The 16,900-nt window shown below is 38.5% G+C and overlaps 2 protein-coding genes and 1 long non-coding RNA gene across 4 annotated transcripts; 1 reads left to right on the top strand and 2 right to left on the bottom strand.

The window, feature by feature from the left end:
* Positions 1 to 363: 363 nt before the first annotated feature.
* gclm (glutamate-cysteine ligase, modifier subunit) lies at positions 364 to 6,575 on the bottom strand. The gene is made up of 7 exons (XM_026344814.2): positions 6,183 to 6,575; positions 4,778 to 4,840; positions 3,331 to 3,415; positions 2,881 to 2,937; positions 2,570 to 2,772; positions 2,235 to 2,349; positions 364 to 1,602 (listed from the first exon to the last, which is right to left on the bottom strand). The coding sequence occupies exons 1-7, from the start codon at positions 6,312 to 6,314 to the stop codon at positions 1,433 to 1,435; spliced, it is 825 nt and encodes a 274-aa protein (XP_026200599.1). The 5' UTR covers positions 6,315 to 6,575; the 3' UTR covers positions 364 to 1,432.
* A 4,248-nt stretch (positions 6,576 to 10,823) lies between these two features.
* Positions 10,824 to 13,697, top strand: LOC113151946 (C-C motif chemokine 25-like). 2 transcript variants are annotated; one of them, XM_026344815.1, is made up of 6 exons: positions 10,824 to 10,937; positions 11,329 to 11,445; positions 12,094 to 12,129; positions 12,681 to 12,795; positions 12,998 to 13,107; positions 13,196 to 13,697. In XM_026344815.1, exons 2-6 carry the CDS (start codon positions 11,382 to 11,384, stop codon positions 13,201 to 13,203), a joined length of 333 nt encoding a protein of 110 aa, XP_026200600.1. In that variant the 5' UTR covers positions 10,824 to 10,937; positions 11,329 to 11,381; the 3' UTR covers positions 13,204 to 13,697. The 2 variants fall into 2 exon arrangements, with proteins under 2 accessions (XP_026200600.1, XP_026200601.1); XM_026344816.1 differs by lacking the exon at positions 12,094 to 12,129 and having other exon boundaries at positions 10,829 to 10,937.
* Positions 13,291 to 16,714, bottom strand: LOC113151947. Its single transcript, XR_003297875.1, has 2 exons — positions 16,393 to 16,714; positions 13,291 to 16,140 (listed from the first exon to the last, which is right to left on the bottom strand). It is a non-coding gene; the product is annotated as an uncharacterized LOC113151947 (long non-coding RNA).
* Positions 16,715 to 16,900: the final 186 nt, after the last annotated feature.

The raw sequence follows: 16,900 nt of genomic DNA, 5'->3' as shown, positions 1-16,900 counted from the left end.
TAATTACTTACTTTAGGAAGTCTATAAATTCTACACATAAAGGCCTATAACTCTCAAATAAATGTTTTAAACCAAGTTTCCTTTTAAATGTAGTGTACAATAAGTGTCTGTAGATAAATAACCCTAAACCCAAATTGCATAAGTAGAAAATCTGTTCAGTTCCTTGTGAAGCTGCAACTGCTGCAGGTCGTTTGTTAGTACTTAAGACTCAACCCAGAACTAAATTAGGGCTTTGTGAGTTTAGTAAACCTGGTTCGAATGAGCGTGAAAAAGTGTGAACAACAGTCAAAGAAAGTTGGTTTTAAACACACGAGTCTATTTTAAAATCTTGAATATCTTACACCAGTGTTTACAGTACAAACACATGTTTCAACATTTTATTAAAGCCAATTCATGATATACAGATATGACAACATTAAATATGTTTATAATACAACAGAGAATTTATCTTCATGGGATACTACTTTACTGGACCCTGTCTGAATAGAACAAAAAAAAACAAAAAAAACAACTATGATTCATAAATAAAAACTTTCTCAGATTTGACAAATTTTCCAGTGCCTTTACAAATATAGAAGGCATCAGCCTACTACTTATGTCAATCTCAAAACATTTGCTGTATCCCAAACACTCAAATTAATCTCATGAGCTTGGAAGGGTAAACATTTCAATGCACTGTCAAATACAGCACGTGTAGAAAACAGCATGATAAAATAAAATTATTTATATTCACATGGTTGTTGGCTTTACCAGTCAAGGTCTAATTCAGCCTTTGTAATGAAGTAAAACTCTCCTGGTATTGGGTCTGACTTAGTGCATCATTTTTGTCAATTAAGGAATGAGAATGCTGTTATATACAGCAGGAAATTACATTAATAGCATCATATTTTTCACACTAGATGCGTTTCTCCTTTTAAAATGTTTGAAATGATCATCTACTAAAATAATAAATTTCTACCCTTTTCTTTTTGAACCTACTACTACTCATAATCAATTCATTCACACTGGTGTATTTAAAGCTTGATTCTCAGACACAGTGGAGACAAAGCAGGTGTGAGGACAGATGGACCAAAAGATGAGAGGCACTTCATATCGGAACAAGGTTCAAAGTTGAGCAACCAACAGTTTCCATCATTCCAACAGCCACTGTCAGTGAACTCATCACAGCGGCATCCACTAGCTCAGAAACTCTCACTTTCACAGTCTTTTCTCCCAAAACTGACACTGGCGTTGATCTTGCATGTTTATCTCCTATATTTGATCTTACTAAAACAATGGTCATGAGCACCTGCATCTGATAAAACGACTTCAAGACTCAGTGGTGATTTTCAGCATCCATTATTCAGAGCTGTTGATTTGCATGTGGTTTGTGTATGTGAATGGAAAAGAGGAAAATGGCTTCATCCCTGTTTCTGCTCCTCCGTTGGATGTGCTATGGGCTTGCCTTCTTCGCGCTGACAAGGTAGCCTTTAGACTTAATGATGCCCCTGCTCTTGACAATAACCGAGTATCGCAGGACCCACTCCAGCCGCCAGTCAGCAATGTTTAGGTCCTGCGTTCCCTCCTGCACCACCTCCTGAAAGGTGGCTGCTGACATCAGCTCTGAAGATGCAAACAAGAAACCGAGACAGGAAGAGTTTTAGGGAATCCACAGGTACTTGTGAATAATGGAGAAGAAATGGTGGAAAGTATTTACGGCAGCAGTAGTGCATACGTATATGTACCGTAGGATACTGTACTGCCCTCGTTATGGCAGAAGTCTGCACAGACATTTCATAGTTAAATATTAAGACTGGTGATTTTGGTCTTTTTACAGCATCTGTTCATAATAAGAAAAATAAAAAACACCAGATGTTTTACAAAGGACTAAGAATACTTGATGTGTAACCACAAATACAAAATTTCAATTTAAAAAAGGTGGAAGATGTACCAAGATCATTTAGTTAGATATAAATACCACAGTGTAGAAATACTAAATAAATAAATAAACAATCAAAATGTTACTTAAAGCTACTATATGCAACTTAACGGAGCACATCATTCAATATTGCATAATTGGATTATACTGTAATTCTTGATGTTTTATTGTCTTTATTCTGCATTTTGTTGTATTATCATGTACTATGTATACATGTATGTAAGTATGAAGCAGCAGACGATGGAAGTACTTGAGAAAGTACACTTAGTTACTTTTCACCTCTGCGTTTTGGCAAAAGCAAAAAAAAATCTTTTACCTTTGGGATCGTTGTGTGTGAGCAGCTGGATGTCAAACTCTTTAGCAAAGGCTGTCAGGTCAGGAGGCATCACACAGCAGGAGGCCAGGTTCACCTGGTTGCTGCTGGGCTTCACCTGGCGAGAAAGAGAAAGGAGAAAGAACATAGTCAATGACTGACCGGGTTCATTCGGTTCAACATAGAGAATGAATCTGTGAATCCTGTGTCTCTGAACGCTCAAATAAAAGCTTTAAAAGTCCAAAATGTTTTGCACTTGGACATATTTTTAAAAGATGCCATCAATGTTGCATATGATCAAACAAATGAATGTTCACATTCACAACATTCCCACTGACCTCAGCCCAGTTGTAGAGCTGTTCCAGCAGATCCTTGTCCAGGTCAGAAGTGCCAATGGCAGCAATTCGCTGGCTCCTAACCAGGGCTTCCAGCTCCTCCCAGGCTGGCTGAAGGTGAGCCAAAGTTTGGCTGTCACCCTCCAATGGCCCAGGTGGCGCTATGATTACAGAGTCAATCTGGGACACGGCCAGCGTCTGGCAGGCTAAGCAAGAGAGACAAACAAGGTTGTACCATGAGTAAAATTCAACATAAAAAATGTCATATAAACTGTGAGTAATGTTTTAATCAGAGTGAAAGTGAAGAAACTCACCCAGCTCCACAGCATCTCTGATAGAGGACTGAACCGCTTCACACAGGAAGAGCTTTACTGCAAAACGAGGCCAACATTAACAGATCATCGCAGCTGTTGTGTAGCGTCTTGATCAATAGTTTTAAGATAATCTGAATTCCACCAAATTCACAGATTCCATTTACATATGATTTGATTTTAACTTTGGTGAGGAAAATAAACCTAAATCCTGACATTATGTGAATGGAATCTGTTTGAACAGCTCCTCTCTTGTTTAATGCACGACAGGAAATCACAGCATCGCACTGCGCTACTGGAGAATAAAAGAAAATCTGGTTCATCAAGTGTGAGTTTAGCTGTGTAAACCAAATGTCTATCTAGACAACACCTGGACTAGTAAAGAGCATGAAAACAGAGCATTCTTAATTCATTTATTGTTCTTGCAGATGACAAAACAAAACCAGTACCGACCTGAAACCTTCACCTCCTCCCTCTCTTCAGGTGTGATTACATCTGTTGCCTGTGGTATAGAGCAATCCAGTGTATCTGGAAAATCCTGCATGATAAGAAAAACATTATCACTTGGTGTAACTTTGTAACTTGTAACTTGTAAGTTTTTTTGTTTCCCCCCTCACAGGGAGCTGAAAGAGGATGAATGAGTGATGCTGTGACTCTTCTTCTTTTTAAAATTACTTTTAAAACATATTTTAGAAATGAGAAAGAACAGTTAAGAGCATTAACTAAATGAGGGCTTTGTGAGCACATTTGATAAAGAGTATGAATAAGAGGTGATAAGATTTGAACGACTACTCAGTGTACACAGCATTCGGGTAGCAGCTTTCTTTTAGTGTGGAGGTGATTGTTGTTTCACTGGTTAAAATGAAACTAGCAGTTGTCTCTAATGTAATTCATTAATTTTAAAGTGTACACAAGGTGCTTTACTTTCTTCTGTGTACCTGTAACAATGTGCTGCTGTCTCTGTGTTAAACTAACAGTTGTGTTCTAAGTGATACGGAAATGTCTGACCTAGAAAAACTACCATGGTGACTTCTATGTAAATGCGTTTAGGATTAGCGTTTTTCATTTAGACATGAGGACCACGATAAATTTCCATCCCATTTTCATAATGCAGTGGAAGTATGACAGGGGCTTAACAGAGGCACGTTACAAACGATCAGCATTTTTCTGTTTGCAGTCTGAACAAAGCTCAGAACCCATGACTCAAACTTCCCAGTCTCCACATTTCCCTATGGGGGTTGTGTCTTAGTGTTTGCTAGATGTCAAGAGACTACCGGTTCAACTCTTTCAGACCTCCCCCATCTCTATTGGAGTCCAGTGGGCGTGGTGATAAGAGCTGAAGCAGATTAGCTGAGACAACAAAACAGCCAGAGCAGGAGAGGGTTCAGCAGGAATGATGGTTCACTGCGTTGGATCCTGCTGCCTTTTCATTTTTAATTTATTATTATTATTATTATTTTTTAATCTTAGTTTGATTTAAAACACATATCATCTGATTATCACTTTCCAGAAGTACCACCACAGTTGACAGAGAAAGCATCCTGGAAAAAAAGTTTTTGTGCCCCCACCCCCACCCATCCCCATCCTAACAGAAAGACAAATGGAGTAGAGCCTTTGGCAGCCAGCACTGCATGAACATTTGTCATGACAGCTTCTTTTCAGTAAGCCTACAGGCATCCTTTGATGTCCATCACTACAGTTATTTTACTTTCCCAAGCGCTGGAATGCGGCTCTGGCTTTTAGTGACCATCACTGCAAACATCACTAGGTTCATTTCTCAGTGTCACTAGAAGCAGGCAAACTGGTGTCTGCTTTGGTTTGATAAGGTAGGAGAGACTGAGGAACCCCTATCAACATTGATCCCAACAAAACATCAAGAAAACTGTACACCTCTCCTCACCTTGCATGGCGGCTTTGTTGCAGAAATCCAGTCGCTCAGCGTAGCCTGAATGCAGTCTTGAAGCTGAAAACAGAAAACGAGAATAGTCACATTAACGCTGCTAATATAGGATAAAGACACACATTGGATGTGGATGTCAGTATTTAGAAAAGAAAAGGAGCATCAGCAGTTTAAGACGTACCCCGACAAGAAATGTTTGTGTAACAGCAGAAAAAGTCAAACAAATCCCAGCGGGCAAGGCTGACTTAGGCAGGTATGTTGAGGCTGAACGTCACCTTTACAGACTTCTGCTTTAATTCAGTGTTCATGTTTCATGTAGAGACGTAACAGTAATTGTAATGATGTGAGCATCATTTACACACGTGTAAAGAGACAGAAACAGGATGATTTCAACTCCTGTTATATACTGTCCTGGTATATTTATTATTATCTCTTTCAAACCATACATTTACAAATAGTAATATCTGAGCCAAGCTCAAGTCATATTTTCTGCATCGTCATTATTTTGAAAATCAAACAGTGGCAAACGATGACCTTTGTTCATCATCAACTATTAAAAACGACAAAACAAACTTTGGACTTCCTGTAGGTATGGTGGGCACAGACAGCATAGTAGTAACCGCGTTACAACCTTGATTTCTTACAAATGAGAGATCTGTTAACTCTTTCACAAAAACTGCTGCCACACCTTGATACAACTGGTCTAAGTCAACAAAAAATGAATGATCACCTACACTGTTAATCAGCTCTTTATGTTTTATTAAGCAAAATGCCAAATGTGTGCTGCTTGTTATGACAGATAAAAGTAACTATTTTGCAGGTTTGCAAAGACTTCATGAAATATGTGTGTGTTTTATAGATGACAGGACATGACAGGTGATCTGAAGAAAACAGTGTTTACCACTGATTACTGACTTTAAACACAACACTTACTTTCATTAAAAACAACTGATCACTGGTTGTTTTATGTGGATTATGTAGATTTAAAAAGCCTGTGTCTGCACTGTGAGGTCTGGCCTGCTGCTTTACTTCCTCATCTTGGTGTTAACCTGAAAACAAACAGTGCACCTGTCTGATGTGATGTAGATCAGCTGTGTGATCTCAGTACTGAGTTATAACACAACATGAAACCATCACTAATGTCCAGCAACTGTCTGTAAACCATCCACCTGAGGCTGGTCCAGTGGTTTTTGATACAAACACCTACTGAACCTATTACACATGTAGCTCAGACCCCCTCCTGTAACTAGAAACTACATGTTCGTAGCTTCTTTTTATATCTGCTCTTATGCTGTGTTGTCGTCTGATGGTTAAATATTGAGCCAGGCAGCCTGAAGTGGTCTCCCATGCTAAGCTAATCGGCTAACTCCGTGGTTCCTCACCGGACTGCTACTTGTGGTCTCACCTCCTCGCTGGGGGAGCCCGGACATTTCTTTTTCAGCCGGCTCCTGTTCACTAAATTCCCGGTGTGCAGCCTGAGGGTCTTGGCGTGGTTCAACAACATCTTCGCCTCGGTGTTGCTGATCTGAGGATCCATGTGGTTCTCGGCGGGCAGCTAACAGGTTGGACTAATGTTTCCCTCTGGCTGCTAATGGAGCCTGTTAGCAAACAACAGCGCAGCACACGCTCCTGAGAGTCTGCTGCAGTCAGGATGACTTGCACACTGTCTGTCTGCCGCTGACTGGCTGTTACGGAGCCGAGCCGGTGTCGGAGACGCCCACTGGACGGTGACGGTCCAGTAAAACCCGGTCGGGATCACACGATGGAGGCTGCGTCAATAAAACAGGCCTGGATCCACGGAACGGGGTTTGTGTTGGTGCAGCTTCAGCTCCGGCCGCTAGGTGGCGGTGCAGCACGAGAAATCATTTCTTACTCTTCGCTTTCAGCAGAGGTGGAAAAGTAACTAAGTACAATTACTCAAGTATTGTACTTTAACACAACTTAAAGTACTTGAAGAGAATGAATTACTCTTTGTACTTAATGTTGTATTAACTTTTACACTCTGTACTTTTATTTCACAACTTCAGCTACCAATAACTTTTGGAGGTAAAATGTAATCAAATAATAAATAATAAAGTGATTTTAAAATGTTTTTATTCCACATCAAGTCACTAAATTATCATCTTTAAATTATATTTTGTATTTACTACTAGAAATTGTCTTTGCCGTAATTTTCACCTATGAAAGTTTGTCAAACAGATCTGATCTAAACTTGAACATTGTGTCAAAGGCATCAAATCCATTAAATACTCGTTTTTTTTTTTTTTAAAGAAGTACTGTCCTGTAGTTTAAGTAAAGTTTAGAGCATGTACACAGAACTTCAGTTTGATTAAACAGTTTAAAATGTTACTTCACTAGTCTCTTTTGGGCAGGGACTTTCCTCACACATGGAGTTTGTGTACTTCTACTGCTGTTTTTTTAGGGAACCTTTCTCTGAGCTCAACCTAAAACCTGAAGACATGCATGTGCATATATAGGTTGATAACTTCCAGCACACATACAGTCTAGGTTAGTTTGGGTTTATTAATACTCTACATTCACAATATTTAAGCCACAAAAAAGCACAAAAGTTAAAAAGCTATATATAAGCTTATACTATGCACACATTTTTGTCCTCTGGGGATGATGTGGGTCTCTTCTCTGCATTTCAGGAACTATGCAGCCTAAAGTGTTGAAACAAGTATGGTCATGTGTGGCATGTCCCTTCATTACTCTTTGACTGATCAAGCAGATAAAAAGCATGGAGATAAATACTTTTGAGAGTTGTTGTCTTGAACAACAACAAAAACGATCAGAGAGATAGCAGAAACATTGGAAGTGGCCAAAACAACAGTTTGAAAGATTATTAAAAATAGAGAATCAACTGGTAAGTTCAGCAACAGCAAGTATTAAAGGCAATCCTTATGTTTGTAATTCTATTATTATTATTTATGATCCCCCCCAATATAAGGGTGTATGCATGGAAATGACTGTAATTCTAATTCTGTATTATTATTTTATTATGTTTTTTGCTGTTGTTGTTGTTGTTTATTGTCCTGAAACTAAATTGTAAGGAGAAGAGATATATCCACAACAATCAACATAATAAATACTTTTTTACATTTTAAGTGTGTTATGTTCTGAATAGTGGTATTTATACACAATTCATGATTCAAATGTTTGTCTTTTAGTACACTGCATCACCCCAATAGTAAGAACAATTGTGAGAATAATAATGAAGCAACAAGACATCCCGTCCTGATGGTCGATCATTTATCCACAGCAAGTGATGTGCCAACACAGGTCATCTATGTAAGTAGCTACACTCACATTCCCACTTTTACTTGTGTCAGCTCTTTTGTGGTCAACATTTTGTCACACTTCCAATTTAAAATAAAATCTTTTGAGATGAGATTTAAGTGTGTGGGTGTGCGTTTGTGGAGGATCCTTTTCCTGTTTCAACACACAAAAGAAAAAGATGTTTTCTCCTGTTTAGAGTGGAAGAATTTGACTTCCCTATGCAGAGACCTGACCCAAACATCTTTGGGATGGACTGGTGCTCTGAGTCAGACCTTATCAGCCCTGGACCCCACTAATGTTTTTTCTGGATGAATGGCAGGAAGTTCCAGCAGCCAGTTTTTCAATTCTTGTAAAAGGACTTACAGTAAGAGGAGACCATAAAAGCAACAAATCATTTGTTTCATGTTTAATAATCACGTTTGGCTCCATACATTTCATCAGGTACAACCCCAGTTCCAAAACAACTGGGATGCTGTCGAAAATCTATGTGAAATACAGTGCAATTATTTGCAACAGAAAACAGAAAAGTATAATGTTTAAACTGAGAAAAAGCACGATTTTTAGTAAAACATTGTACAATTAATTAGGTTAATTGTCAACAAGTAAGTAAGTATGATATGGTATAAAAAGAGCATATTAGAAGTAAAGGTTAGCAGAGGTTCACCAATTTGTGCAAAGCTGCAATTACAAAACTTCAAACAAATTCAGAATAATGTTCCTCGATGCAATATTGCAAAGACTTTGAGTGTATCATCATCTACATTACAAGAATCTGGGAAACTCTGTGCACAGGTTGGCTGTGAACTGGCCTGTCTGTAGTCCAGACCTTTCACCAAAACCTGTGGTGAGTCTTGAAATGCAAAATACAACAAAGAAGAAGCAGAACTTCAACTGACAGCAGTCAGTTCCCAGATATTACACCGTGGTAAACACAGTGGAGCATCAAAACCTCTGTAAAAACGTTTTTCAGTAATGTCGCAGCCACAAATTGCGAACTTATCTTATTTAATTCTTAAAATGTTAGGTTTTCTGAGTTTAAACATATAAACATGTTATATTATTGTGTTTTTATGTTGATTTTACAGTGTCCCAACTTTTTTTTTTTTTTGTTTAGTTGCTAATTTCTCATTGGGATGAATAACTTATCCATCTTTTTTACTGTAGCATTCAGAAGACTCGCTGATCCAGACACCTCTTGAGTTCCTGATTTAGAGGAAGCAGGCTACCATTGCTTGGGTCTTTTTTCAGTGCATATTTCCAAACATTGTGCCCAGAGGACTGTCAAGCTTTCTTTTAATGTCTTCCTCAGAAACATTTAGGTCATGCTCTGTATATTTTTGGTGGGAATTCAGGGTTATTAGCAACCTGGGGGCAGTTACATTCACATAAATGGTTAGCACTAAATTCTTCAATTTGATTAATTTGACAAGGTGTAGACCAACACGAAACTGTAACTATATTTTCCCACTGACATTTTACATTTTTTAACATTTTCAGAAGCAGATGAATGGTTTTACTCTGGGGGGTTTTGGTTTAATGGCTTTCTAAAATTGTAAATATGGTCATCCTTCCTCCCACAGTGCACCCCTCACTTAACAACAAGAGTACTACTCCAGCACCCAAAATAAACATCTTGAAACAGTTATTACGAACATGTCAGATCTAATTTCCATTTGGAAAGCACAGAGAAGAGGGGTCAGTCCAGCAATCTTCGCAGGATCTTGAGCTTGTTTTTTTCTTGGATTTTGTAGGCTTTCTTTTCTGTAAGCTAACGTTGGGTATCTCTTACATAAAGCTTCATGATTGAACCGAGGTTGTTTGAGGTTGACTGGGATCAGTCGCCCCCACCATTCCCTGAGCTGCCAGTAAAAAGTACATAACACAAACATACTTTCACACAGATATGCACACAGTGACACACAATGCCTAACATGTGTTGCTACTTAGTTTATCAACTTTTATTAACATTTTTTTTTTTATTAACAGCAGTTAGAGTCATCGCATGTAGGCGCTGTCTTATCTTATAATTAATACGTGTCACAAGAGATTCAACGTTCTCGAGAAATAAGGATTGAAGCAGGACTAGCATGTGAAATGACTGCAGCCTCAGAAGGAACCAATAGTGCACTAATCCAGTTCATTAGATATAAATTATATTTATTGGATATAAAAAAGGGCACATCTGGAAGAGTGTGACACATCTGTACAGCTTTAGCACCACAAGATTAGATCAGTAACTGTTTGAAAGGAGAGAGCAGCTGTGAAAGTCACTGACTTTTCAGTCCTATACAGAAAGGTATAAATTACATGATCATTACATTAGATTTTCTTTTGTCTCAGTTACAGCATTTTTCTCGTGAACCTCACAAAGCCCTTAAAACAACCAACCCCTAACTAAACAGTGTTTCCAGTGGTATTCAGCGTGTCACTATTTCCAATCACACACACTGAGCCTACTAGCAGGTTTTCTGTCATTGTATTCTGTGTTCACTGATGACAGCTTTATAAAGGATTACAGTCTACTTTGCGATCAGAAATGATGGCAGCAGTTCAGAGTCATTGCCTCCAAAGGCAATAATGTTTATTGGAGGTAATAACCCACTAAGTCTCGGAATTTTTTCTTTTTCTTTTTCAGTGAATTTATGGTCGTTTGGGAACACAACCAGAAAAATAAAATGTGTGTGTGTGTGTATACGTAAAGCCCCATTAGATTAAGAGATCGAACTGCAGTTTTAATCAACGATTGCAAAACTGGAGGAGTGGTAAAGGAGAGGAGGGAACATGTCCTGTGTGCACTATAAGAGCACAGAGGCACCACGAGCTGAACAGGAATCAAGGTTTTTCCTCCCAGGACTTCTTGTGAGAGACTGAATGTGAGCAGGTACGTTTCTCTGCACGATTAGGAAACATTCTTGTTCTTTTGCAATGCTGAGTTTAGAGACATGTTGAAGTGTTCCATGTACTCAGTTTGACAAAATGTGCAGATATGGGAATCCAGCCATTATTTATCGCAAACTCTGGTTTCCCAAAAATGACACCCTGAACACTTAAGATGAAACAGCTGCACACAGCTGGAAGCCAGCTCTGCTAGACAAGGACTTAAATATTTTTAATCGAGGTCAAATACATGACCTTTTTGTCTTTCACAACAGCACAGACAGAGGGGGCTTATGGTAGAAAATGCATTTTACAAGGCAGAGGGGGTAGGAGTCTCTGCACCGAGGGCTCTGTTTTGCTCAGCTTTTTAATTTCATCTGTTTGTTTTTGTGCAGTGAAGCACACGACAGCAGCAACAACAGCAACAGCAGCAACAGCAGCAGCAGTCATGAAGTTTCAGGCTCTTTTCTTTCTTCTGATTCTCACATGCATGTACCTGAGTCTGGCACAAGGTAAGGTTCACAGATCAGATATGATTCACACTAGATATATACGACACTGTAAAAGTAAATCATAATTAGATTGGACACAGTTTTAGATGTTTTTTTTTCTGCAGTAGTTTAATGTTGTGCAGACGTTTTATCATCTTCCACCTCAAACTATTTCAAACTATGAAACTATCACACTATTCAATTGTGTGTGTCCGGCTTTTTGCCAAATTTGGAGGAATTATGGCAGCAACTGTTTTTCATTATCTACATTTCTCGTCATTGACTCACTGAGTCGTTAGGGTGAATTATTCTGCTCGTAACAATTTGTCACTTCATGCCAAACTTTAATCTGTCTTAGCTTGCTATTACAAACCTCTTTAATGTGGTAATGTTCTGACTGGTTTGAAAACAGAAAACTAGTGCTGGTTTTCATAAACTTTTCCCCATCTGGAAAATTTAATCAAATTACAGCACGAAAGGGGAATTTACGATTGTGTTGCATTGGACTAAAACAATTAAAAATAATGTGTCAATACTAATATATATATAAAATCTACATATGTGATGCATAAACATACCAATAACTAAAGGGGTCATAGCAGTGGAAGCCTGTGGTTTCAGCCTAGTCTCCAATATCTGTAAAAACACCTCAAAATCTTGTTTTTTCAGATCTCAGTGCTGTCACTAGTAGCTACAGGCCTAATGGTAAGATGTGTTTTACCTGTGCACACTGTAGTTCTAGCCAAGTTCTACTTTTAGATTATAAAGGCTAAGCATGGCTTAACTTTATGCAGCCACAAAATGATGAATTCAGTCACTGTGAAACAGTTTTATCAAGAGACAAGAGAGTAAAACAGCTTTCATTTGTCATTTATGCTGAACACACAGTTGAGATCCCAAGAAAAATCCCTGATACTTGTAGTTGGGGAAATGGAAATTTCCCAGACAATGTTGGCTTAACTCCAGAAGAATCATTTTATGACATTAATGATGATTTGTGAAACCCACGATGATCTTTTTCCAGACAGCAGTGAGTCGGCAAAATACAAATATTTCTGAAGACTGAACAGTGCTTAGTTTAGTTTCTTTTTTATTTACAAGCTTGTAAACATGCCAGTAAATACAGGCACCACACACCAAACAGGAGGGTCAGCTACATATCAGTGTTTTCTCTTTGGGCCAAAACGAAACAGGGACATTTTGAAGAGATGCAATTTAACTTTTCTAACTCTGCGGCACTTCATCTTTCTGTTTAGGCTCGTATGGCAACTGCTGCCTTGGTTATAGCAAAGTGGGAAAACTTAAGGCTCGTAGAACACTAAATTACAGGATGCAGGAAACCGATGGCGACTGCAACATCAGAGCTACTGTGTGAGTAGAAGAGTCTAATTTTGACACTTAATGTGCGTTTTATTTTTCCTGCAGCGTTGAAACTATTTGGTGAATTAAATTGACAAAGAGTAGTGGGAAACAATGGTCTGCTTACTGAGGACGTGCCAAATACTTTTTGATGTGCTCGCTGGGGTGTAGAACTACAGTAATCTTCTTTCTTTCATTTTGTGAATACATGCAGGTTTGAGCTGAAGAGGAAGGATCCAACTGGAAACCCAATGACAGTTTGTGCCAATCCAGAACACGATGCAACCAAGAAACTGATGAGAGTAGTGCCTTTGAAGATCACAGGTAATGTACTTACACAGTGATGTACTTTAATGTTTTACAGAATCAGTGACTGAATAACTTCTTCATCATAAAACGTCTGTTTTTGTAGTCAACTGAAAGGAGAAAGAAGACACGGATGGTAGAGAGGAGAAGGGCTGTTTCACCACTCCGTCAGGCATCATATATCACCTTTTACCAGCTGGATTATGTTTCAGTAAATCATTTCCTGTTGCTGACACTGAATATAAATCAAGTATATAGTTCACCATAACAGGAACGTATCCCCAATGTTATAGCCAGTATAGCAACATTTGTTTAAATGAGCCATCACTATGATACTGTTCACTCATCTGTGACAAGTAGAGCCTGCTAGTAATGAGCCACTATTTGGCAGCTTTGAAATGTATTTGCAGAGTCTGTGTTCATGCATGCGTGTAAGTGTGTGTATATTGTACATGTAAAAAACCCTTTGGAGATAAGCAGAAAGTTTTTATAGAACAGATTTCCATATTTTTGTATCAGCACTCTAATGTACTAGTTTAAATAAAAAAGAAACACCAACAAAGACAAATCAGCATTAAATATACATAATAAAAAGCTGTTTTTGTTCAGCTCTGACCTGATTTTGGTGAATTCATTGATGTTGGGCTTATAAAAATAAAAATAAAACTGTTCCCCAAGATTAAGTTTTTACTGGGTACCAATTAAACAAAGCAGGCTTAGATTTAGATTTGGCATCAATCTGAGTTAATAAATGACTACATAGTCCATCTGTCAACACTTTAAAACTTGGCTTTGGCAGCTTACTGAGCCAGTGCTGTTTTTTATTGGGTCTATGATAATGTTGATAAGAAAGGACTGAAGTGAAAGTTAAACATCTGCCAGATTCCCAGACGTTCATTCTAGCGTAGGTGGATTAATGGATAAATTCCAAAGTCTGTCTTAAAACAACATTAAATGCACAATGTACTTTAAAATGTGTTTCTGTGATCGCTGCTGCTCTGCATATGGGCTGTGAAGTGATGCTGTTATTGCGCTTTCAATGGAAGTGATGGGGGATGAAAACCACAGTGAAGCTTGATGAGGGTTTCAGCAAACGAAGTGGATATTAAATTCCCTTCTGCATATTTTGTACAGAATGAGGATTGTGGAGTTTGTACCTCATCAGTTTTATTCTCAATTGTGTTAGAAAGAGATTCCTTCAGAAAAAAAGTTCTTTTCCGTGCACTTTTTAACCATTTTTAACCTGTTTGGGTAAAATGTTGTCGTTGGACCCCTGTTGCTAGGTCTAAAAAGTGTCTTATCAAGTACCATATAAAACTTGAAAGTTTGGCCTGAGGTTTTCTATATTTATTAATTTATGGTAATTTGGAAATGTGAGTCCTATTACAAGAAGAAGTGTGAAGATTACATAATAACTCAGCTTGTAGATGTTGAGATGTAGATATTAGAGATTGTAGTTTTGTAATCAATCAGCCCAATCAATAACCAAAGAGGAACTGACACATTGGGTACAAGTTGGTTCTTTTTTTTTGGTTTTTTTTTTAGGCCCTGGGGCATCTGCTCACATTTCTTCTGGTTGGTAATCCAGCCTTGCAAGTCGTGGGATTGCGGTTAAGTCTTCGTCATTCACCCGAGACATCACTCAGCGACTACAACAGATTGAATGTATTGTGAAATGTCCTCAAACTCCATCAACAATTGAGGACATCATGGTGGCCTAGGGCCAAAGACATGCACCATCAAAATCATAATGTCCCTGGTTCACATCCAACTTATCTCTTGCCAGATGTTCCCTGTTTATTTCTCAACTACATTATATACAATCAATGCAAGTCACAAAGGAAATAAAAGCTCAAAAACAAGCAAACTAACAACAAGCTGCACATCTCTTAATTTAATTTTAATTTCTTCCAGCTGTGAGCAGCTCCTCCATTTTCTTTGTGACCAGCGCTGTGGAACAGTGGGGGGGATCAAAAGCGGTGCAAAAAATAACAATTATAAAAATAGCAATAATAATAATCCAGCATATTTAGACTGCTTCTTTTGAATATATTGTATTTTAGATCGTTTCCAGAATGAAAGTAAAACACTGAAAAACTGCTTGCAGAACAAAATTCTCAATTTGCCATGTTAGCGTTTCCCCCGTTCTGTGGCAATACTTTTTGTTGGATCATTCCAAGGAGATGTGAGTAACTTTCTTTCCAATAATCACAACTCCACGTGCGCTCCACCGGACTGTTCAGCTACATTCCTCTCAGTAAATCACTGCAGTCAGTTGCTGTTCTGTATTTTGCAGCATCAAAACTGGGGCAGGTTCTGGTGTCTCATCAAGTTGGCATGGTATGGTATAAAAAACAAAAGGGAGCAAGTGTTATTGATCTACATGACCTACATATCTTCTTGTTTTTCACACTATAAAGCATTAAAAAAGGAATTGTCGACCTTCCTTCTGGTTCAGCTCACCGGTGTTATAATCACCCAGTTAATATGGAAAAGTAATAAAACTGAGGCCCTGAAGCATTTTCTCTCCCTCTGATCTCTTTCTCAGTTAGCTAAAGTTTTTATAAGCGTTCTTTGAATTAAGACGTCATCACAGTGACATACGTTCACAATTTGATGTGAGAGTTCATTACAGAGACGTGTCAGATCTCGCTCCATTTGAAGGCAATGAAGCTTTGATTCTTGCATGTCTCTGCAACATTATACACGTACAGTGGTCTTGAGCATCAGCAGCTGCAGGTTGCATCAAAATCTCCCTCATCTTCTTAATCTGTTATGATTTTAAATTAAAGTGACATTCTCTGCAGCCCAGTTAATCCACTGATGTGTGGATTCAACCATAAACAATCTTTTTTATAGTCATAGTCATATAGCACTGGAGCAAAAAGGAAATGAGCTATGCATACAGAGCTGCTCACTCTTACACAACCATGTGCACTGTGTTTTTATGAACTGACCAGATTAGTTTCTTCCAGAGCTCAAGGCTGCTCCTCTGCTGCCAAATGCAATTACAAACAAATGCTGACTTGCTGTAGAGGTTCTCATGGGTTGCTGTAGAGGTTCTCATGACAATCCCAAGGGGTAAAAAAAAAGGAAAAGACAAAGGAACAACACAGTTTAGTGAACGTGACAGAAGAAAAAAATAATAGTTTTTAAAAGAGTTTCAAATTTAATTTTTATCAGGAGTGACTTTCAACACTGCATCCAATAAAGTATTGTGTAACGAGCCCTTATTATCTTTAAGTGCTTCTGATGGGAAGCATCTGTCTGTGTTGAATGATGCTGATGAACACGCTTACCCACCTTAAAACTTCCTTCCTTTCTTTCGATGAATCAGTTCTGCTCATGCATCAGTTCCCTTTTGCGTAAAGGAGAAGCTTCAGAAATGTTGCTGCTGTCGTTTAACTTTCCCGTCAGTGTCACAATCATCTTTCATTGTGAATTTAATCAGTTTAAAGGATGATCTTGCAGTATAGTGGAAGTGATAACGGCCTTTTCACACCAATGATATTAAGCAAGAACAGGTTTCCTAAATAAACAGCAAGTCAGGGCGAGTCCCCGATTCTGTGCCTGTTCTCGCCCACACATTGTGTTTGCGTTCTTGTGTGAGAAAGATGTGAGCTGAGGGTTTAACAGGGCATTTCAATCATTGTGCCAACCACTGATCAGAAACAGAGCAGGTGTGTGCAGATACTGGCCTGACCTAGCGCTAAATTGTGAAGTGACAGCAACAGAGTGATGCCTGGCTTAAGAGACTGTCGTAGCCTCAAGGGAAATTCACAAGTGAGAGGCACATTGAACCTGACGCTAC

Source organism: Anabas testudineus, chromosome 4 (genome assembly GCF_900324465.2).
Source record: "Anabas testudineus chromosome 4, fAnaTes1.2, whole genome shotgun sequence".
NCBI classification, from domain to species: Eukaryota; Metazoa; Chordata; class Actinopteri; order Anabantiformes; family Anabantidae; genus Anabas; species Anabas testudineus.
Note: the sequence above shows the minus strand (reverse complement) of the source record. Positions and strands in the feature narration are given on the sequence as shown.

What these genes read in the sequence shown, in the direction of transcription:
- gclm (XM_026344814.2), bottom strand. Translation starts at nt 6,314, where the DNA reads ATGGATCCTCAGATCAGCAACACCGAGGCGAAGATGTTGTTGAACCAC. An exon ending in CAACAAAGCCGCCATGCAAG is followed by an intron (nt 3,416 to 4,777) that starts GTGAGGAGAGGT and finishes CTTATCATGCAG; the next exon opens with GATTTTCCAGATACACTGGA. An exon ending in CACACACAACGATCCCAAAG is followed by an intron (nt 1,603 to 2,234) that starts GTAAAAGATTTT and finishes TTGCATCTTCAG; the next exon opens with AGCTGATGTCAGCAGCCACC.
- LOC113151946 (XM_026344815.1), top strand. Translation starts at nt 11,382, where the DNA reads ATGAAGTTTCAGGCTCTTTTCTTTCTTCTGATTCTCACATGCATGTAC. An exon ending in GTACCTGAGTCTGGCACAAG is followed by an intron (nt 11,446 to 12,093) that starts GTAAGGTTCACA and finishes TTGTTTTTTCAG; the next exon opens with ATCTCAGTGCTGTCACTAGT. An exon ending in TAGTAGCTACAGGCCTAATG is followed by an intron (nt 12,130 to 12,680) that starts GTAAGATGTGTT and finishes CTTTCTGTTTAG; the next exon opens with GCTCGTATGGCAACTGCTGC.